At 43.5% G+C, this 24334-nt stretch overlaps 1 protein-coding gene across 3 annotated transcripts in view; it reads right to left on the bottom strand.

The window, feature by feature from the left end:
- Positions 1-24334, bottom strand: part of enox2 (ecto-NOX disulfide-thiol exchanger 2) — a 338606-nt gene that overhangs the window by 207724 nt on the left and 106548 nt on the right. Inside the window, exon 1 of one of the 3 annotated variants that reach the window (XM_015949670.3) lies at positions 4936-5181. The exons of the other annotated variants lie outside the window; for them this stretch is intronic. Coding sequence (XP_015805156.1) covers positions 4936-4957 — 22 coding nt within the window. The 5' untranslated portion in view covers positions 4958-5181. Of the gene's footprint in view, positions 1-4935; positions 5182-24334 lie in introns of those variants that run through there. 3 annotated transcript variants of the gene reach the window in all.

Here is a 24334-nt window from a genome sequence, read left to right as displayed (position 1 = left end):
TTGCTGCCTTTCACAGACTCTTTTTCTGCACGTGCTGCAAACAGGATAGCCGTCTTCTATAAACTCCCTCAGCATTCTTCAACTATCTAAAAGATGCCCGTACTTCCCACTTTGTCTTCTTTGAGGGATAAAAAATGTCTTCCTGAGCGCTGCCGTCTCCTCCTTTGGCCATTTTTTCAGCTTTAGCTTCAAGAAAGTTTTGGTTGTAAACAACAAAGCGTGCATTTGGCGCCGGCAACTTCAACAGATGATATGGTGGCTGGTAAGGGTCACCGCGCCTACACCGCAGCCACGGTAATCCACCGAGATAATATAGTTTTTTTTTAAAACAAGACGGTTATTATTATTAACTTTTTTTTACCGGGGTTTACCGCTACACTGGTTACCGTGACAACCCTACCTGATTGGTCTGCTTTGATCTATTTTGAAAACTCCGATCAAAACCGACAGGGGCGCTATCGGCCGATTACGATCAAATGCCGATCCATCGGTGCATCCCTAATATATATATAGTGTATTATATAAAGTGATGTTTTCTTGCATCCCTACTGCAAAAATAATCATCAGAAGAAAAAAAATCTCACAGCAAAGTTGCGAAGTTCTTAAATTTTTACAAATTCACAGTTTATAATATAGTGAAATGATCCAAGCAGTCAGGGGAGAAATCTACAGCCTGAAACCACAGCTGAATGTGTGTGACCTTTCAGCCATCAGGCTACATGAGAAACCGTCGTGCCACCAGGATCAATACAGCCACATAAGCTAGGGAGAAAACCATTGTCGCTAAACACATTGTGCCACTGCAGAGTAACTTGAAACTGTATTACACAAGGAGGAAGCCATAAATCAACTCCGAGACAAAACGCTGCCAAGTTCTATAGGCTCAACTCAGATGGACCGAGAGAAAGGCAGCATGAGCTCCGAGGCCAAATGAGTTTAGGTTTCAGATTAATCTGGAACAAAGTGGGCATCAAAGTCTAGAAGGAATGTAAAAAGTTTGTTAGAAGTGATAACTAAAGTTTCATTCTGGGATGGTAAAATGACGCAGAGATATGCTGTCATCAGAACTATGTTTGTGAATAAAGGTTTGCCACTTACTCTAGTTTGCCAAAAATTGAGAAAGGATAAATAGAAATGGGAACGGTGATAAAACACAAAGGCTGTGTTAAGACTTTTAAAAATTTAATAAATATAGATTATTTTTGTCTGTTAAAAAAATAAAACATAATTTTGTTTGGGACAACAATTTAAAGACTTTTTTGTTGTATTTGAATTACAAAAACCTTTTAATTAAAAGTAACATTTCCAGTGGTTGTTGTGCTACTAAGGGAACGCATTTAATGAGGAAATAGAATTAGATAGAGCTTTATAATCTAAAACCTTCATTACTCTGAACGACAACACCTCAAAAACTCACATAATGGTGTAAAGTCTTGTTAAAAGTAGAAAAATTGGAAAAGAAAACCAGTTTGTTACCTGACATAATGAACCAAATTTCATTGTTTGTTGTAAATTGTAAAATATTTAGTACTTTGCAAATTTTGAATGCTCCAAAAAAATTTACAAAATAAAAATTTACTTATTCCATGTGAATTAATTTTGAGATAGAAATAAAAGCTAAAATAAGCTCTATTGGGAAAAGCAAAATTTTTAATGTATGCAGTAGGAATGGGCGATTTCGCCTAAAATCTATATTGCAATAAATTTTGAAGCACATGCGGTAACGATTTCTACCGCGATATACTCTTTTCTTCTGTTTATACAAGTCGAAATGACTTCGCCCAAGTTCGCATCGATGCAGAGTTGGGCGAAGTGTAATATCATCATACAATGCTGAGAAGAAAACGGAACAATGGCTCAAGTGCCTTTATGAAAATATGTGTTTTCAAACAAAAGAAGCTTATTTTAAGATGGTTTATGATATTTATTCATGTAATAAATTAAATTTGTATCAATAGTTTGCTTGAAATTTGTTAGTGAAGATTTTTTTTTAAAGTAGCACAACCAGCGACCGGCCTTCTGGCATGAGTTGTGGTTGATGATGCAATGGTCATTGTCCCAATTTGGCAATTACTTGCCCACTTGTGTACTACACACTCAAAGCCTTACTGCGCACTTCCTCCAGAAGACCGTAAGGTCCAGCGCAAGTACTGTGATTGGGCTGTTGCCATGTTGAAGCGCTAAACTGACACACTCCTTGATGGTGTCATCAGCAGGTCCAACTGGTTAGCACTTCTAGATCATAGGCCAAAATCATACCGGCTATATCTTATACCGTTTATGCAGTGCATTACTAGCGTGCAGTCATTTATTTTCTCTACTGCCTGTTAATAAAAACATTAGTATCTGCTGACAGCAACAACCAGTCTGAAAACAGCCAGTTACCACTTTTCAAACTGAAAAGACTGACTGGTTTCCATCCGATAAAAATACTCATCTTATGGGAAATGGGTCTGCAGGTTCGGGGGCAAAAACTCAGAGTATACACAAACAAGAGATAACATAGAGCCTACACAAAGTCAGATTTCCAGATTTGTCATATGTATTTTCACTCTTAGTTGCTTTCGTCTGACTATCCTGGTTTAACTAACAGACAACAGGCTGAAGATCTGAGATGATGGTGCTCTTGGAGTGAAAACTTGCCTCATAAGTAATCTAAAGAGCTCCCTACCTGTCTGTCAGCTATAGCTTTGTGCTGTCAGGTGACAACAACAGAGCAGAATAGCGATGGGCAGGCAGAGTCAGTAAATAGCTTCTCTTTGTGACATGAGGATGAATGAATCCTGCAAGTCTGTTTTCAGCTGGCACATTTATCTCTCCAGCTCCAACAAAAACTCCCAAAAATCAGATATTTAAGCACTTTTGGAAGATGCACATCAATTTAATGAACCCAGATACTTTTGTTATTCAACGATAGGACTGAATAATCTTTGTGTTTATTACGACATTTGGTTCAATCAAAGTAAGGATTCAGATTTTAGATTTCAATAGTCGTGGCAGCCTGTTCATCAGGGCCATCTCTCGTGCAAGAACACAATTTATCTTATGATAATGCACTCCTTCATCTCTAAAGCTGTCGCTGAGGTACTTGGATTGGAGAAATCAAACCACTGGGGATAATTTATGACTCATATTTCAACTCGAGTAATTTTTTTTTGTCTTTGTTGCTCCCTTTTTCCAACTGCCATCAGTGTGCGAATCCCATTTAGTGACCTCAAACAGTCATGTGTTCACCAATTAAAATCTGAGAGCTCCAAAAGTTTCCAAATCTCTTGGTATGACGAAGTGGTGCTCTGAATTCAGTTTCAATTTGTTCTGCGGCACTGACACCAGATGCAAACAAGAGCTGAAGGAAATTTAAGCTCATTCTCCAGCACTCTATGTAAAACCTTTAAATCTCGTCTCTTTGACGGCGTTTAACAAAGTGCCTTCCTTCTTTTGTGCCATTAAAGAGAATCTAAAGATGCTCTGCCTGTTGATCAGAGGGGACTAGAGCTCTGCGGAGGTAAATTGCTGTCACAATGCCTGATGGACCTTCTCTCTCCCAGTGGTCATATGGAGGAATTCGACCTCCACTCACTCAATTTGATTCAAAGCATGTTTGTGCCTCTGGAAGGGAGACGGAAACTGATCTGGCCGTGGAAGATTACCAACACACACACACACACACACACACACACACACACACACACACACACACACACACACACACACACACACACACACACACACACACACACACAGAGCGAGAGAGAGAAATCCAGCCAAGCAGAGGACAGGAAACACATTTTCAGCTACTGGATAAAACCACTATAACCTTCAAGTTATGATGCAAGTTCTAGTCAAATATATCACCTGTAAAGGTGTAAATTATGGAAGATCTACACTAATTATTGTGGAGAAAGGTGATCAACTGTTTTTTTCTTCATTTTTTCAGGTGTATGGTTTCTTTTCTCTGAGATTTGAAAAGTACATTTACACATGGCATGAAAATATGAGAGTGGTGGGACTAATCACTACACTCACAGCATTCAAAATGGCAAATTAATACCATTTGACTTCTCTTTGTCAAGTCGTTGCTTTCATGAGCTTATGGAATGCAGCAATTACACTGTGAACACACAACTCCATAAATAAATGTATTAATTAAGGAAGAAAGCTGTGGGACATCTGAGGTAAATTTACCATGACTATAAACAGAGGAAGCTGGAAAAACAGCGAGCCAGGATTAAGCAGAGTAAGCAGGTAATTTCCACAGTTCAAAAGCATCATCCTCGCCTAATTAGATCCTGTGAGTCCAGAGAAAATGCCCCATTTAAACACCCAGCTACTTGCGCTGTGGCCATTCGGGAATAAATGACACGGAAATCCAAACAGTCCGCAGAAAATACTAAATAAATAAATAAGAAACCAAAGAACTTGCATTTATGGAGGGGGATAATTTGCCATCCTTGCAACATGCTGGCCTCCTTTTTATTCCCACTAACAGGGCGATCACAACGCACAGATGCTGCTGGATGTGAGAATACCCAACCTTCCCAAACAGATCGGGGTCTATTCTGAAAACTTCAGCCCTCCACCTACATCGCTGCGTTGGGAATCAGAGAATTAGATCCTCCGCGATGAAGAGCAGAACCATTCCACACCAGAAGGTTTCCCACGCTGGTGAGAGGCAGTACGGCTGTCTCAACAGCTGGTCTCCGCCCGACGATCCGGACAAGTGGATCCCTCAGCCAGCCGCTACAACTTGCGAGCAGAACGCCTGATCAGATGTTACAAAACGCCGCAGAACTCTTGGTGCTGTTAAGTGACGCACAGGCGACAAGGCAGTCGGTGTGACGGCAGAAAATAACACCTCCGTTATCAGAGAGGAGACGCTGCGCTTCAGAGTAAAAGGATGAAACTTCATAAAAAAAGGGAGGAACACATACGTACCCGTGTATTGCAAGAGAAACATTGTCCACAGCAGGCGAGGTGCGATTCCTGTCGGTCCTGCGCGTGAGGACGAAGTAGGGGAGAGGTGGAAAATAAAAAATAAAAATCCGTGAATGGAGCCGGGTGTTTGCCCCGAGGTCAGTCCGCTCGGCTCGGCAGACTGGACTGCGACGAGAGCAGCCAGTCGTAGCGGGACGCTTTTTAACTACGGCCGCGAGCCCGCCCTCTACGTGCCCGGTGCGCGGATGGAGTTGGCCTCGGACACACGCAGCGACGAGGATAAGAAGTGTGGCGAGAGCCGCAGTCGCGACCGACCAACCCTTCGCTTCTATTCGCTGTCACAGACTTCTGAAGGCGTGCGGAAGCGCTGGTGGACTGGAGAGAGAGGATGCAGCCTGGCTACCCCCTACAGCAAGCCCCGCTGGAGAGAGGAGACGCGCCGCGAACGCCTTTAGACCGAGAAGACACAAATAACAGCTCGTTGGTTTGTCCCAAACTTTTAACAGCTGTGTTGGTAAAGTGTCATTCAATAGACTGCCAGCTGGAGGTGGAAAAGCATAGAAATGATCATTTCTGCCATGCTCAGACAGTCCTGTCATTCCTGTGGCTTTAATAACTATACTGACGCTTATTTGTTTAAGAGGGACAGTGCACATTAATCATGAGTAGAATAAAAGCACATCATGCAAATGGGCCAAAAGCAGCCACTGGATCTTTTTCACGACTTAGCTGCTTTTACCAGCAGGATAAAACATAACAGCCTGATACCTTGATGATGATGATTCTGATTATGAGACTTTTCTAATGTTTCATCCACTTTACCTGTTATACAGAGCTTTGTGATACTCTTATTTCCACATCTGAAAACCTCCTGGCTGTTCCTCGAACCAGACTGAAAACCAAAGGGGACAGGGCCTTTCAGACTATTGCACCCAGACTTTGGAACAGTCAACCTTCAAATCTCCGTCTCTCTAACACTATAGAGGTCTTTAAAAATCATCTAAAAACTCACCTTTTCATCCAGGCGTTCCCTCCCTAAATGTTTCAAAAAGATGGCTTTGTTCGGGTTCACACCTTCACTTTGTTTATACTCATGATTTTATTTTCTACTTTATCACTGCTATTGTTTTTCGGATGTTTTTACTGGTTAGAGGTATTTGCCCTGATCTTTATCATGTTGTACAGCGCTTTGTGATTTATATCTGTGAAAGGCACTCTATAAATAAACTTTTACTTACTTACTTACTTACTTATTTGTGGAAGGTGCACTATAAATATATTTTACTTACCGTAAATCCTCTAATACAGGCCTGTATTCAATTAACGGCCGGGTCTCATATTTTGGCCGGTGTCGGTGGAGGTGAATGATGGCCGGTCTCTTATTGTGGCCGGGTGGAATGTGGTAACAAGCAAGTACGGGGGCGGTTGTGTCATCCGTCTCACTTTTGATTTGCCAGTGATAGACCGCGAGGGTAACTTTAACCGTGCAGAGACGAAGAGGGGGCGAAAATTTGATATAAAGTACAAAGAGAACGTGCGCTGCAGAACACTGGGGAGCAATAGGGGTTGTATGAACTAGTCGACTTCACTATAGTGACTTTTTATGCCTGTCATCGACTAGTCGCTGTCACGTGATAATGACCGGCAAGATGCAGTCCACGGAAAAGACAGCAGCCTGCTGTCAGCAGGTGACAAGCTCCTGCGCTCGGGGGGGGGGGGGGGGGGGGGGGGACGCGCTGTGCCAGAGCGTCGGTACTGACACGCGATCGTTCATGTCGGTTCATTTCCTTACTGTTTTCTGTCTTTTATTTGTGCCTGATGCGTTTCGCTGCTGTGGAGTGGGGCGCATCACCTTGTCCTCCGGTGACACACTGATGCGGCCGCCAAGCAGCGAGCACTCCGCTGTTTTTGCGGTCGGTAGATCTGCGTCCTGAGCACGGCCACAGTAACATTATCAAATCAGGTGTCGCCACCTCAAAAACTAATTTAACACGCGATCGTTCATGTCGGTTCATTTCCTTTCATGTTTTCTGTCTTTTATTTGCGCCTGATGCGTTTCGCTGTGGAGCGGGGCGCATCACCTTGTCCTCCGGTAACGCATCGATCACTGATGTGGCCGGCAAGCACGGAGCACTCCGCTGTTTTTGCGGTAGGTAGATCTTTTAGAACTGCAGTTCAAAGGTAACTCATAAGGTGAATATGTATGAACCCAGGTAGCAGTTTCTCTTTAGGATTGAGAGGAGATGCAGGAAGATAATAAACAGACAGGACAGAAAAATAGTCAAATAAAAACAAGTTTGTTTTTGTACCTGGTGGTTGCAACAAACAGACACCATTGAAGGTCATCAGAAGTGAGGAACAGAAAATTAAATGATTATTTTAATGTTTAGAGCAGCAGGAACTCCGAGAGGCTGCAGGCGCATCAGTGAGTTTGCGGCCGCTGCGCAGGGGGAGGAGAGAGAGGTCTGAAGCAGAAACTGCCATTGTTAAAATAAATGTGTTTAACTTTGAAAATGTGGGTGCAATTTTAATTGTCAAAAACTCCAGCGAACCATTAGTTCATTTTCCTCAAATAGAAATAGAGGCCTGCCTCTAATTCTGGCCCTCCTTCCAATAAAGGCCTGGAGCTTGATGAGCTTGAGTCAAATACAGGCCGGGGCCTGTATTAAAGGATTTAGGGTAATTACTAAAAATATTAAAGAGCCATTAAAAAAAGCTAATAGATCTGGTTAAACCTCGGTTCATCTTAAAGATGTCATTAGCTACGTTTACATGGGCACATATATAATCGGAATGAATGCCCTATCAGATGGAAAATTCTTCATATTAACATGTCAATCGGAAAATTCTGATCCAACTAGAATGAAATTCCATTCCGATTGAGAGAGGTGGTTTTGTCCGATCACCATTCCGATTGTTGTCCATGTACAAACTCATTTAGATCCATGGATTAACATAATAAATGCCCACTGCACATGTATGCAACTTCAGCGTGACGTCTTTGGCGGTAGGTAATCAGAAGTTATCTTGCTCTGCTCACCTGTGGCCGAGGAGCAGTAGCGCTGAGCCTGTAGCTTAGATAAAGTGATCAATAAAAACAAAAGCATACAGGTAAAAATGCGAAGAAGGTCCATAACGGGGAACAAAATGTAAGTTAACAAACAAAGCTAAAGAATAAGAGAACAAAATGCAAGGGGAAATACGTGCGGACAAGATGATGATTGTTAACAAATTTTTTCGGGAAAGACAACTCTAGGCATGCTCAACCTATTTAATCTGACGGAATGCTTGGTGCATGTATACTCATGGCATGTGTAGAAGGGGTAAATATTGTTGCTTTTAAGCTTAATATATTACCTTTACTTATGACCAATAAGATGTGATATTCTATATGAATATAGGATATCAACCTTATTGGTCTTTGAATGTTTAATCAGAAGATTCTAGGATTTTTTGCTTTTTCAGTTATCAAACACACTTTGTATTAATTCAGACAGTCAATTTTAAAAAAAGTAAGAAAGATGAATGTTTTAAAAAAAAATCTCTAATTAACAAATACTTAGTCACAAGGATTTACCATGAACAAAATGAGCCTCACAAACTGTCCGTTTCTGCTGGACTGCAGGCTTTCTTTGGAGAGTCCGAGTCGCTTCCTATCATCTCTTTCATATTTCGCGGTCGTTTACGGACGAAATCCCTATAAAACTTTTTATCAAGCCTCCCACGGACCGAACAATCAACCACACAGCAAGAATGATCCATCTGCTTCATTGAATCCTCCTCCAAACTTGCAAAACAACCAAATTATAGGCAAAATGCATTGTTTCTTGCCACACACTACCATGATGCAATGCCAGAAACAAAAACTGACGTCACAAAAGATCCTCGTGTAACACGGACAAATTTGTCCATCATTCTCCTCCCCTTCCTCATGTTGTCACCACCCATGTTTCCTGTCATTTCTATCCATGAATAAAACGTTAGCTCTGTATTTTTGTGCTCCTTCAGTCACTGGTAAATAAACGTTAAAAACTTTTTCTGCAATGCATTCTTCTATCCGTTCAGTGTCTGCCGCAAAATATCTTTTGACAGGGCAATGGTGGGGCTATTACAATTTTACAGGAAGCAATCACAAGCTTGCAGTCTCCATTATTTTCGTTGGGTATTTAAAAATTTGGTTATGCCTCTGTCACCCTCTGCTAGCCCTTCAGCTACGACGCAGATGGAGAAGTATAAATTAGGCTTTATGTTTGCATTTATTACAAATGTACCACCCCTCATATATCTACAGAATGCAACGTTTTTCTGTGTTCTGTTTATTTTTATTGGATAAATAACTTAAGTTTTGGCTTAGCCAGAAAAGTTGCAATCATAAGCTTACAGCCTTACAGCTTTTTACACAAAATTCTTAATAAACTGAATGTCGGCCGATGCATTCTTCTGATGGGGCTGCTGCACCACATCATGGGTCATGTAGTTTCGTCACAAAGTGATAACGCCCCAAATCATCAGATAAACAGAATGATAAAATGACACAAAATGAAAATTTAAATATAATTTAAAGCTTAATATAGAAAATCTGGAGGCTTAATGACTTCTCCCAACCCAGCAGGAAACTTGTACATTTAATTAGAAATGTTTTGATTCAACCTTTTCAGTTGCTGTTGTGATTTATTTTCCTAATTAGTGTGCTAATAAGGAAAACCTGCATTTGGTTATCTCTATTTCAGCATCAAAGTGTTTCCATTAAAACCTCTCATAAATACACTCTTAAGAAACATATCTTTCACATATTTACATAATGTTGTTCTCTCATAGCGAACAATAGATTTGTTAAAAATGAATGAGGCTTGAAGGCTGTCTTGGTTTGATCAACACTCAGTGAAAAGATTAATTACACATGCGAAACAGCAGAGCAAACACTATTACGCTTCCATAATTAGACACAAGCTGTGTACAGAAACATGCAAAATATCAATGAGAATGTTATCTAATGTATCAGCACAGTGGTCAGATGAGTCCTTTTATCCCTGATCTCATAAACCGGGTTCTGGAGACACGCTGACGTATCATGCTCTTTGTGAATAATTCATCAAATATCTTATGTTAACGGAATGACAAAGAGGTTCACAATTCATGTAAGCTTTGTGCTCATTGTAGGAATCCTTCTTTTGAGAGTTTTTTTTAACTCTTTTCCACTTTAAATTTTTTTTCCTGTGGATACATTTTCTTAAAGTTGTGGATCACTGCAAAAGCACTTTTTATGATTATTTCTGATTATAGTCGATCACTATTGAGTTTTTCATGGATGCTGAACATGAAAAAATCTCCTACACCTATCGTCCGCATTAGGTTCTGATAGAATATAGACAATGAAATGGAAGGATTTGAAAAGCCCGACAGATCTAATTCACACTGTCACTGTCACACTTTAACTGGCGACAGGGGTAAGTACATACCTAAATTGTACATATCTTTGTGTTAGAGTAATTCCTTACCAACGGAACGCCATTAGGGTCAAAAATGACAAGCACATCAGACTCCCTTTCATCCCTGGCAACGAGTGAAGATGTAAATTCGCAAAACAACATTTATGAATGGCAGATGTTTTGTAACCGTTTGTTACAAATCAGAAAATGCATTATGTCCTCACAGGCTCCCGTAGATGGAAGCATGGTGTCTAATATGGCATCGCACAGAGACTTAGACCGAATCCAATGTAGTTTAGACCAGATTTATATGGTTAGATGTTATGAAGCCACCAACAACTTGGTATAATCTAATTAATTTTCAACAGGGTCCGAAATTAACACTCGCCTCTCGCCAAATGCGAGCAAATTGCTCCATTTGGCGAGTAAATTTTTGAGCTCTATCTGCCACATGGCAAGTAAATGTTTGCACCAAATTAGTTATGTTTATCAGTCATCTTCCATGGATTTCTCCTCCCGCCTGCACGCAACATACACAAATGTACGCGAAACGTGAGCGCCACATCCAACGTCATTTCCACCTATCCCATTCAATCAGTTTACCTAGTTAGCGGTTAGCTTCGTGTTAAAACTAGCGGTGAAATGTGGCGGTTTTTAACTGGAGTCAGCCAGCCTTCCAAAAGAAAACTCGTCGAACTGGAAGAAAAACCACCAGGACCAGTGGCAACCAGAAGATTTTGTGAAAAGTGGCAAACTGGAGATGGCGGAGTCGTGAGACAATGGCTACATTATGATGGCCACGTAGCGTTGCTGCCTTTCACAGACTTTTTCTGCTCGTGCTGCAAACAGGATAGCCGTCTTCTATCCCTCGGCATTCTTCAAATATCCAAAAAATGCCCATACTTCCGACTTTTTCTTTGAGGGATAATAAATGTCCCGAGTGCCGTCTCCTCTGGCCATTATTTCAGCTTTAGCTTAAAGTTTTGGTCGTAAACAACAAAGTGCGCTGCAACTTCAGCAGATGATACGGTGGCTGGTAAGGGTCACCGCGCCTACACCACAGCCACGGTAATCCACCGAGATTTTTTTTTTTTAAACAAGACGGTTATTATTATTGTCAAATTTTTTACCGGGGTTTACTGCTACACCGGTTACCGTGACAACCCTAGCCCTGACACACTTTCAGATATTCTCATGATGCAGCTGTGTTCTCCAGAGATCAAGGACTAGGACCCAAATGAGGCTGTAATGCTTTGGCACAAAGACGGTGTCAGAAGCAGGAGGCCAGACTTCATGGACAGAGAAAACAAGGAGTCTGACTAGATTTCAATGAGAGAGTTCATAAAAACATCTCTAAAAATAAATAAATAAATAGTAAAAATGACAAAAGAGTTGTTTTTCTTATTAATTGATGTTTTAATTATTTTGTCACTCTGTTTGGAATCAACATAATATAGAATAACATGCTTTAGGTAGATCTAAATCATTTAGAATTTTGCCCGGTAAATAATATGCTTGGCCGGTAGATTTTCATCATCTACCGGCCAACTTGGCCGGTGAGTAAAAAATTTAATTTCGGACCCTGATTTTCAACAACATTTCGATGGATATTTCCAGAGATTAACAATAGAAACTGCACATTGTCTCTTTAACATTCATGGATTCACCCATCTTGACTTGTGACAGGGAAGGCTGTTGTTGGTTTAGCATCCAAGAAACTGCAGAGAACGTCTCAGCTTGTAAAAGCTAACCGTTAGCATTAGCAACTCGAGCACACAGCAGAACACCTCCAGGTTTGTGTATATGTGGAGATAAAGCATCACTGCAAAGCAAACTGAGTCAGTGGTAGAGACGTGTGGCTGCTGTGTAATCCGAAGCGAGTTGTCCAAATATCAGGAGATAAAATTCCAAATCCTGTTGTGTTACGCTAGTTCCTGAAAAAAGTGCATCTGATACACTCCCCCAGTGCGACTTGCAAGGCATTCATTCCTACTAGAGACCTCTGCAAATGTGGTGATTAAACGAGTGTCCCACATCTTTAAGCAAAGGTTAGCAGTGGTTTATTTTTTTAAGCCAGAAAGTAATGTAAATGTCATGCGTGTCAGTATTCTTTAACTACTTTACAGAATCATTTAATATTTGCACACCTTTAGCTTCTGGGATATATTTAACTATACAAAACTCACTTCAGCTGCTCCCCAAGCCTTATTTAGAGTCAAACATCATTTACTAACCTTCATTTTTGTCTGTAGGTGTGAATAGTTGAACTTTAAATACCTTAAAATGCGTCACAAGACAACAGAATGGAAACCTAAGTGGAACCAGAGGTTAAATTGGTCAAATCTGCAAACATATGGTGTAAATTTCAACTGAACTTTGAGGAAATTTCCAAGAGCAAATGCGACTGAATGTGCAACAACATGAACAGATGGTGGTACTAATTCTTCAGCTGGCTGCATTAAAACACAGCAGAGGAAGATCGTAATTTAAAAAGTCTTAAACCTGTAAGGAAGGGTACAGACTTCTCGTTATATCGCCTGCGTCTGGCGCTTTAGTCTGTTTACTTTGTAGTCACCTATACTTTGGAAAGCCTCAGTGCACACCTAATGCACACATCTTTAACCACAGCACTTTTTACTCTTTGCCTCTTTAAAAACTTTTTCCCCCTCAGCCAAGTGCAAACATCATGCTGCCATTTGTCCTGATTTCTGAATGTTTGTCATGTATTTAATATAAGAAAACAGAACGATAACTCCTAGTCCAGGATTAAGAGTGAAAACTCATCTCTTCTATCGTTTGGACAAAGATGAACCCAAAGATAAAAACCATGGCAGAACGTCTTCACTGAATAACAAAAAAACATGAATATTTTAAAGCAGTGTTTGAAGAGAGTTGAGGGAACTTTGGAGTAAAGGTGTGGATCGCTTGTTTAATTAATAAGTTTGCAGTGGTCTCTAGTAGGAATGAATGCATTGTAAGTCATACTTTGGGTATTAAAATCCCTGGTGCACCAGTTTCAGGATGAAGATTGCCAGATCAGAGGAGAGATTCACACAGCAGGATTTAGGTCTTATTTCCTGATTTTTGGATATCTCACCTCTGATTGGCCAACAGCAACAAAACTCCACCACTGACTCTATTTACGTTGAAACGTTTTTGTTTTATCTCCACAAAAAACACAAGCCTGACGGAGTACTGCCGTGTGGTGGAGTTAGCTTCTATTAGACATTCTCTGCTGTTTCCTGTACGCTAAACCAAAAACAGCCTTCCCCGCTGCACAAATGCTAAGAGCAGTGTGACGTAGATCTCTCAGGTTTTTCAAATCCTAGAGTTTCACCATCTATTTTCTATCAGAAGCTAATGCAGGAGATAGCTGTAGGAGGCTATTTTCATATTCAGCCTGTGTGGAAAAACTCAGAGTGATGGATTATAATCAGAAATAACCATTAAAAAATGTTTTTCAGTGTTCCACAACTGAAAAAATAATTTACTCCTCTTCCTCAACAGTAACAGCTTCCACCTCCATCACAAAATCATTTGAAAGGTAAAAACAACATTTCCTGATTACTAGAGTGCCATGCTCCTTTTTCCAAAATGCTCATTTGTTTTCAATTTCCACTGAAGGATCAACAAATTTGCACTGAAACCAGGGTGAGTCAAATAACAGCATCAGAGCATGTTACTCTGCCATCTTCAGTCTAAAATTGCCAAATGTTGTACTTTCGTCTCTAAACAGATCGAGCTGATTTGAAAAAATAACCAAAGGATTAGTCTTCTTCAGCAGACATCAGTATTTTACCAGAATGCACCATTATTTCCTGCAAGGGAAAACTGCCTATTTACATCCACCCTCTGCTGAAGGATTATTAGGATACATGTGCAGTGATCCTGCCAAAGTTTTAGCTCAAATATGAAAAATGGCATAATAAAATATCACGCTGCCCTGACAGCTTCCTCCTGCTGGAGCAATTTAACAAGAATCTGAATTGCAGGCAGCAGAATGAAAAGAGAGGGGAAAAAAAAAAGAAAAGATCACCATAGAGGGGAATCTTCTCCTCTGACTTGATCTGTTATTGCACAGAAGCATCTTGTCCCAGAGTTCTTGCCAAATTGTATTCAAATCCAAAACTTCAGAATGATGTTCTTCAAGACTAACCGAGGCAGACACAGTGTAATGTGCATCATGTGAGGCATATTTGGACAAACCTCAGACACTTTACTCAACAACATGTAAACCTGTGTTCCCCAAACATTTGGACCACAGCCCGGCCTTTGAAAAATACTGGATGGTTTAAAATTCCCTGCTTTGCATGCTGAAGTAGGTCATAAAAATAACACTGATCAAACAGAAATGACAGAATGTAGAAGTAGGTGTTAGCAAAAACTCATCCTCACTTAGAAATTTCTAATTCATACTTTTAGAAAGTTGAAAAATACAAAGCAACCTAGTCACAGTTGAAGATTATTTTTTCTTTCAGCAGTTTTCATGAAATGAAAAATGTCTATTCATAAATAAAGTGAATGTTTTCCAGGCAAAATTCAATTACCCCTGTCAGCCATTCATAATGAGTAACAGCCAGTGCATGCTCTCATTCAATTTTGTTGTCCATAGGGAATGATGTTCGTCTGACGTCTTGATTTTTCTTTCTTTTTATTACAATGATGTTATTTCCACGGTCAGCTTAGTGTAGCAAAGCATTCGAGTCAGAGACTAATTTGAGTCAGTGCCCCGGCAGATGAAAGCAGCCTTAGTTGGCTTTTATGGTTTTGTACGAGAATGAGTGCATCTGAGGATGACTTCTTTAGTCAAATAAAATGTCGGACTCAAAAGTGGTTGCGCAAGACCGCTTGATCACATGCATTACAAGTCAGGAGTCCAAACATCTCAGTTACATGTTATAAATTAGAAATTAACTGAAAAATACTGTTCCTGCTAGACTAAACCTCAAGCCGAATATATCAGTTTAGTAAACAGAAAAAAACGTATAGAGTCAATAATTGAAATTTAATTACTGCATATTAAATGAAAGCTGCATACTATCAACAACAATAACAGTAAAACTTTAACAAGAGCTTTGGGAGGCATAGCCCGTTTCTTGTCTCTGCTAGGAATCCTCTTATTCAATATTTGCCTCTTCACTAAACATTCATGACTATTTCTCCCCTGAGATGGGGACTTTGTTTGTCTGTCTTTATTTAGTCGCTTTCCAAATCCCTCAGTAATGCTCCCTTCTTGTTAAGAATGAACCATTCTATACACCTTTTTCCTGTCAAACAAGGCGGTACAGTAGCTGCTCCACAGGGTCTTCAGAGGAAAGGCAGATGAAATTTAAAAAGGCTCCGCTCAGCAGAAAGCTTATACATTTAAAACGAGCATGGCTATATTTGTTGTGCTTCTGTTTAGAGATCGATGAAAGGTGAGTTTGCAGTTCAGGCGTTCACCTGACTCCTCTGTGTGACACTCAATACAGAAATGTGTCCAAGTAGTTAGAAAAGACATCTCTGTCTTTAGGGTTTGCTTATCTTTGACCTTTATCTTCATCGTTGCTTTACTTTCTAATTACAAACTCAGTATCCTCATTGTCTTCATTCCACATCCCTGCAGCCTGACTGATGGTTGGCAGATGATCATCTGGGCAGGAAAGGTTGAGGTGACTCCACAGCTTAAGCCACACCTCATTAAGTAAGCTTCACAGCGGCCTTGTTCACATATTCTTGCTTGAATAATTATAATGAGTTGGGGAGGAATAACAGGGCACCATAAAAGGTAAATCAAGACTAAATATTTTGAGATGAAGCACATAGCTGATCTTGATATTACGAGGGGCAAAAACTACCGCAGGTGCTTCTGTGACGGAAGTATCTACTCTGGAATCCGGATTAAGATAAATCCAAAAGGAGGCCAGGACATCCTCTAGAGAATTTCCTCTCAGCATGAGTATTGATGGAAATGGGTCTCACACTGAGTGCAAAACAACTGTTAACCCCTCTGCACTGCTGAAATGTTGTTAGCAGTGCTTGCTGCCCTATCATCAGTCACAGCCAGAGAATCACTCAACTTGAACACTCATACATGCACTGCCACCAAAACAGCCTCAAGAACAGCTCATTTCATAATGTGTTCTACATTCAAATGCTGCAAAACCTCGCATAAAAGCCAAATCAGCTTATGGTTCTAGAGGGTTCGTCAACAGCAGGGATACTTGCTGGGATTTCTGATTCTAGACCTGTCAGCCAGGAAGGGGGGGGGGGGGGGGGGGCTGTTTCCCACCAGTATCAGCTGATGGAGGGCTCTAGTTTCATTGCGCCATTCATGTCAGCGGACACGGTAGGGTCGGGGAGGGGGTGGGGCATGACGCTTAGCCTGGCGGGTGGGTAAGCAAAGCGCTGGGGGAAACCCTGAACGCTCGATTCTTCACATCTTTTCACACACAGAAGCAAGATCTGATGTACTTCAGATAGTCATCAGTTATTTTACTGATGCTATTAACCGCAGAGTTATTTTCATTCTTCAAGCATTTTGAGATGAATATTTCTAAATACAAATCTAGAGTAGCCTTGAGGGCTAATACTAACTTCTTCACTGAAACAACAAATAAGCATTGCTGTTTGCATCATCATCACTGTTATCCTCCATTATTTATACAACACTTTTCGCCAATAGTCAGGATGGATCAAAGGGCTGCACCCCACATTAAAACAGTTAAATCAAGTTAAAAACAGTCAAAGCCACTTAAAAATCCACAAGTTACAACAATAAGACAAAAAACATGAGCAATTTATACTATGTTATTACAAGCTAATTGATAAAAGCGTGTCTTCAACCTGGTCTTAATAACTGATAGAGATGGAGTATGGCTAATTCATAATAATTAATAATTAAATGCAAAAAAATAACCTAATGAGATTTATTTTGTAAGATATGCGATATTTGATATGCAATAATTATGTAATTTATTTCATTTCCCTCTCTGATCAAAGTCATTTTGCATTTGAATGTCATTCTTCTATTTCTAAAGAAAAATTGTGAGACAAAAAAAATCTTAAGTTCAAGAGGAACTCGGAAAATGACCAGAATAACAAAAACTTGCATTTAATTCATGTGTAGTTTCCTTTTTTATGTCGAGGAACAGTGATATTTTTTCAACTATATTATATAACAAAGGACTATTATGAAACCTTAAAGGTGCTGAAATGTTGGCTGAATGACTGATTAAATCTAACTGCTGCAGATATTCCTGCTTTAAGATGATGTTCTTTTATCTAGCTTTGAGTGCATTGTTAGGACAAGGTGACCTAAAACTAATTTCAGCATGCTCAAATTAACAGTCAGCGTTGATTTCAACACTTTTTATTTGTTTTTTACCATGTCTTGTCTGGCTGTGAAGCAATCAGAATTGATGTCTGAATGCCAAAGACAAGCCCTGCAGTTTTATTGTCACAGGTGGAGCATTACAGCTTCTGCTTTAATGCTATAATGATTTCAACACTTTTAAAGTGTCTATATGGGTCCACACCAGTAAGAGTTCAATTCACTCTTACAAGTTAACTCCTGTTTTTCTGTGTGGCCATTAGCTTCCTAGAACCAGTAAGAGTTAATGTAGCCCTTACTGGTGCCAGGAAGCCAATAGCCACACAGAAAAACACCTCGTGACTGCTTACAGCCCATGAGAGAGGAACACAAGGACCGGAGTTCTACTTCTTTTATTGTGACTGCAGAACGGCACAGGGGTCCCATGCATTTGAACAACCTCCTTAAACTAACTAAAAACATGACTACCCACAATGCACCACACCCACTGTAGCTCCAGGGTCCAGTGGGTAGTCATAACAATATGTAGACGAAGAGAAAAGCCGTTAGCAAAGTGCTCTGGTAGAGCTTCTCTCTCTGCAGCCAGGCGGTCACTACCACCATATAGTTGTATAAAAATATAAATATATAGAATTTATTTAGAATAATGGGGTGGAGTCACCAAATTAACTCTGCATGTGTTATAGCTGCTGTGGGAGTTCAGAGTTTACTTTTTAGGAGTTATTTAGTCAAAAATGACATTTACAGAGATGATTAGGAAACTCCTTTTAACACCCGGGTTTGACTCTCACTCTTTGGCATGTCAGTGTTACATATCAACTAAAATGAACTATTCTTAGTGGTAAATTAACTCTACACTGGCTTAATGTCAGAACCCAAGTCCCCAAGCCAGCCTCTCCCAGCTAGCCGATCTCCACCATGGACCACATCTCCCAGCATGCCCCTCGCAGGAATTCCCTCCACGTCACACCTATGTCACTAACCGCGACTATATACGGAAGTCGCCTCCCCAGCTCACCACTCAGTCATCGTTTCTTCAGATCCATGAACAGAGTTTCCAATCAACCAATCCATCTTACGAACTATCCTCTCATAGTAAGTGCTCTTACTTACTTCTGGAAAACCCAGCAATTCCGTGTCACTTCATTGACGCTCGAACACTCGGGGATTCCTAGATTAAATCGTGAGCCAGCGTTTCACCGAAGCTATCACTTCCGTGTCGGTGAAACCATGCTCTCTACAAGCTCAACTCCCGAATCCAGCCGACCAGTCTGACAGGATGACTGAGTCCCTTAACCCAGCGGAGTTTGAGCAAATGAAGAATGAGATTGTTCAGCTTCACGCCGTGGTCGACCGGCTCAACACCAAGGTGAATTCTCTGACCGACCTCACCCTTCAATTATCCACATCCATCAATGCTCTTTAGCAGCAAGCCCTCGCTCCACCTAAGGAGAAGCCGCAGTTCAGCCTACCAGAGAGGTGGAACGGAGAGGTTGGGAGCCCAGATGGTCTGCTCGCCTGCCTCGACATGCAATTCAAGTGCCAACTAGGACGCTTCCCCACAGCCCGCTCTCGGGTTGCGCACCTCACCTCCCTGCTTTCTGGATGCACTCAGGAGTGGGCCGCTGCTCTCTATAATTCTAAATCCCCTGCCTGCAATGACTATGCTGCTTTTATGGCCGCCCTCAGGAAGACCTTCGCTCCACCCAGTAGTGAAGTGGGGGCACGTCTCCTCAAGCTCCGCCAACGGGAATGCTTGGTGTGCGCCTATGCGTCCGAGTTTCGCACCATCGCGGCCAAACTACAATGGGATGACTCTGCCCTTCGGGCTGTCTTCTTGGAGGGGTTGGCGCCCTACATCTGAGATGAGATGGCGGGAAAAGGACTGCCCCAGACCCTGGATGAAGTTGCCGACCTGGCGCTGCGCATCGACCAGCAGGTTCTGTTCGACCCAGGTCCTCCACTCGCCCACTCAGAGCTCCTGGACCTCTTTCTCATTCACCAACGCCAGCTCCCGGACCCACTTCAACTGAGGAGCCTATGCAGCTAGGCCACCTTCCGCCGGAGGAGAGACAGTGACGGTGGCGCGAGGGTCTCTGTGCCTATTGTGGCTCTCCCGACCACCGGCGCCTGGACTGCCCATTACGGCCAGGAAACGGAGGAACCCACTGAGTATTGGGGTAGCTCAGCCCAGGTCACCCTCTGCCCCTATCTCTTCCCACCGACTCCTCCTTCCTGTCACCCTCTTTCAGGACGAGACCTCACATCAGGTACATGCTCCGGTGGACTCGGGGCCCGCCGACAACTTCATGGACGTGAATTTGGCTAAACGCCTACAGATCCCCCTGACTCCCCTGGAACGAGTTGTTCCAGTGACCCCGGTGGATGGCAAACCTTTCCAGCCCTATCCTGTCCAAGACCGAACCCAGTCACTCCAGAAGGTTATCCAAGGCCACCAGGAATTCCTCCACTTTCTCATCATCTCGGCTCCCTCCTCTCCTCTAATCCTGGGGTTCCCCTGGCTCCGTCTCCATGACCCCCAGATTTCCTGGTCCAAAAACCGCCTTTTAGGCTGGGGGACCCAGTGCCAGGTCCACCTCTCTCCTCCTCCACCCATGGCAGACCCGGCTGGTGGTCTTGGTCCTCTACCGCCCAATCTGCCAATACCATATCGGGACCTGGCCGCAGTCTTCGATAAGCGATGCGCCACCACACTGCCGCCTCACCGCCCATATGACATGGAGATCAAGGTACAACCAGGTACCAGTCCTCCCCGTGGGCGCCCTTTCTCTCTCTCCCTCAGAATCCAGAGCTATGGAGGAATATATCAACCAGGCCCTCCAGCAGGGTTTCATCCGACACTCCTCTTCCCCGGGAGTTGCAGGCTTCTTCTTTGTGAAGAAAAAGGAAGGTGACCTTCGTCCCTGTATAGATTACCGGGGTCTAAACAAGATCACTATCAGGGACCGCCATCCCCTGGCACTCCTCACGACTGCTCTGGACTCCATCTCCCAGGCACGGATCTTCACAAAACTGGACCTCTGGAGTGCCTACAATCTGGTCCGCATCAAAGCTGGGGATGAGTGGAAGACCGCATTCATCACACCCACCGGTGTTGGGAGTACCAGGTCATGCCCTTCGGGTTGTGCAATAGCCCTGCCGTATTTCAACACCTCATTAACAATGTCCTCTGTGACATGCTGGGCCAGTGGGTGTTTGCCTACCTGGATGACATCCTAATTTACTCCAAGTCCGAGGCCGAACACTTCCACCATGTTCGTGCCGTCCTGACCCGGCCCCTGAACAATAACCTATACTGCAAGCCCGAGAAATGCTCTTTCCACCAGGGACCATCTCATTCCTGGGCTTCATGATTTCGGATCAGGGCATAACCATGGATCCTCAGAAGGTCCAGGTGGTCACTGACTGGCCCCTTCCTACGAGCCCAAAACAGCTACAGAGTTTTCTGGGCTTCTGCAACTTTTACCGCTGTTTTATTAAAAACTTCAGCACCATTGTGGCACCGCTCACCTCCCTCACCCGACCAAGCCCACCCGGCCAACCGTTCCGTCTAACTCCAGACGCCACTCGGGCCTTTCGCCACCTGGTCACCCGGTTCACGTCAGCCCCTATCCTCCGCCATCCAGATACTACGGAGCCCTTTGTGGTCGAAGTCGATGCCTCGGACGTCGTGCCGGTGCCATCCTGTCCCAAGGCGGGCCCAACGACAGACTCCATCCCTTCGCCTACTTCTCTAGAAAGTTTTCCGCCACCCAGCAGAAGTATGGTGTGGGTGATCGTGAACTGCTGGCCATAAAATGGGTGCTGGAGGAGTGGAGACAGTGGCTTCTTGGCACCACCCAGCCTTTCACTATCTGGACGGACCACCAAAACCTGACTCACATCCGATCCGCCAAGCAGCTCAATCCTCGCCAGGCCCGATGGGCCCTATTCTTCGAGCCCTATGAGTTCCATCTCGCCTACCGCCATGGAACTAAGAACCAGAAGGCTGATGCCTTCTCCCGCCAGTTCACATACTCCACGCCGACGTCCGAGCCTGCACCAATTCTCCCAGAGCATCGTTTCCTGGCCCACCTAAGGTGGCTGTTGGAGGAGGCTATCCAGAACACCCTCCGAGACGACCCCGCACCTCCAGAGACCCCCGCGGGTTGTCTCTATGTCCCCACATCCTGTCGCAGCGAGGCGCTCTCCTGGGCCCACTCGTCACGTCTGTCTGGCCACTCGGGGTTCTCTCGAACTCTGAAGTTCCTCCAACGAGCACTCTGGTGGCCAGGCATGGCGAGGGATGTTAAGGAATACACTAGCGCCTGTGACATCTGCGCCCGCTCCAAGACACCCATCCAGGCCCCTGTTGGTGTCCTCAGACCTCTTCCGGTAACAGCCGTCCTTGGTCCCACGTGGGTCTGGATTTCGTCACAGGACTCCCCCGGTCAACAACCTCAACACGGTCCTCACGGTCACTGACCGGTTTTCTAAAGCTGTCCACTTCATCGCCCTTCCGGGTCTCCTTTCGGCCCGACGCACGGCGGAACTATTCCTGGAGAATGTGGTGCGCCTCCACGGCTTCCCTGTCGATGTGGTCTCCGACCGGGGTCCCCAGTTTCCGGCCTGATTCTGGAAAGCCTTTTGCCACCTAATGGGAGCATCAGTCAGCCTATCCTCAGGCTATCACCCGCAGACCAATTGTCAGACGGAGCGGGTTAACCAACAGCTGGGTCGGTACCTCTGGTGCTTTGTCTCGGCCCAACCCTCGCAATGGCCTGAATACCTCCTCTGGGCAGAGTTGTCCCACAATCTTCACACCTCCTCAAACACTCATATGTCCCCTTTTGAGGTCTGCTATGGCTACCAGCCCCCGGTCTTCGCCTACCAGGAGCCCGAAGTAGCTGTACCTGCTGCGCAATCCCTAGTGAGGCGCTGGAAGAACGCCTGGAAAGCACAAGCTTCCATCACCCGAGCTAACGCCCGTTACGCTCGCCAGCACCTCTGCCGACACCATCCTGGTCCCTCCTATGTCCCTGGGGAAAAGGTCTGGGTGTCCACTGTGGACCTCCGTTTCCGTGCCGGATCCAAGAAGCTCGCTCCCCGGTTCCTCTGGCCTTACACCGTACAGAAGGTCATCAACCCAGTCTCGTACCGGCTGCAGTTGCCGGTGAGTCTCCGCATTCATCCTACCTTCCACACCTCTCGGCTCAAGCCCTACATGGACTCCTCCGGCTTCCTCCTCCGGCTCCGGCGCATCCGCCTGCCCACTTCCTCGACGGTGAGCCCATCTACACAGTCCGACACGTCCTGGACGCCCGTCGCAGAGGTCGGGGATGGCAATACCTTGTGAACTGGGCAGACTACGGCCCCGAGGAACGCTTCTGGGAACCGGCTCGCTCCATACTGGACCCTATCCTTATCTCTGACTTCTGGGGCCGCCGGGGCCGCCCTGGGACTTCAGGAGCCATCCCTGGAAGGGGGGGGGGGGGTCCTGTCAGAACCCAAGTCCCATCCATCTTACGAACTATCCGCTCACAGTAAGTGTTCTTACTTACTTCTGGAAAACCCAGTATTTCCATGTCACTTCAATGACGCTTGAATGCTCGGGGATTCCTAGATTAAATCGTGAGCCGGCGTTTCATCGATGCTATCACTTCCGCGTCTGTGAAACCACGCTCTCTACAAGCTCAACTCCCGAATCCAGCTGACCAGTCTGACACTTAACACCCCAAAACTAGGACTTTTAAATTTGCTGTGATATAATCCTCAGATTTAGACATCTGAAAATCAAGTTAAAATCAGGGTTCATTATGTCACAAAGGTCTTTTTAGACACATTTGAACTGTAAAATGTTCCTGAACAGATGTGGAAATTGATAGAAAATTAAACTTGTGGAAGTCAAAAGTCCAAATGCAATGTGGGAGTGAAGAAAAGGGGAGAATATAACTGAGAGCAGAGCAGACGTGCTGGAGGGAAAAAGAAAGTCCGAATATCAGACAGAGCATTCATTATCACCTGACTGACCTGCATATTGTTCTGTGTAAGAGTAATGGAGAGGTACACACTCATCGGCCAAAGCCAAGAAAAAAAGTAATCTGTCAGTTTCTCACTTACTTCAGTTTCTACTCTCACACAATGTACTGCAGGATCCCATTGTTTTGAAAAATAAAATAACGGATAGTTAGCGAAACGTAGTATCATGCATGCCTCATGTAATGCATAATGAAAAAGCATGCTTGTGTAAAAGGTAATTATCCGTTTAATGAAAACCATTTTCTTTTTTTCTTTTTCAGCGTTGAGCGCTCATTGAGCAATGACAGAAAAAGAGTAATTATTCTGGGGTCTATATGAGATATCCCAATGAGACGGTGATAGAGGTGTGTTCATGGAACAAGCTAAGTCAGCGGAACACAAATTAGCCCTTTTCCCTTCTGTGAGCATGATGATGCTAAACAAGTTCATGGTCCAGAGATCCAGAGATGATCCGCTCTGGCCCATGTAAGCATTTCTTTGTGTGCAGAAAGTTTGCCTTATATGGAAGAAAATGATCTTCAATTATTTAAAGATAATATGGTGAAGATATTGATTGGTCAGTACACTCTGAAGAGACCCTATCTCCTCCTTACATGGGCAGGGTTACTTCAGAAAGTAA

Source organism: Nothobranchius furzeri, chromosome 1 (assembly GCF_043380555.1).
Source record: "Nothobranchius furzeri strain GRZ-AD chromosome 1, NfurGRZ-RIMD1, whole genome shotgun sequence".
Classification (NCBI taxonomy): Eukaryota; Metazoa; Chordata; class Actinopteri; order Cyprinodontiformes; family Nothobranchiidae; genus Nothobranchius; species Nothobranchius furzeri.
Note: the sequence above shows the minus strand (reverse complement) of the source record. Positions and strands in the feature narration are given on the sequence as shown.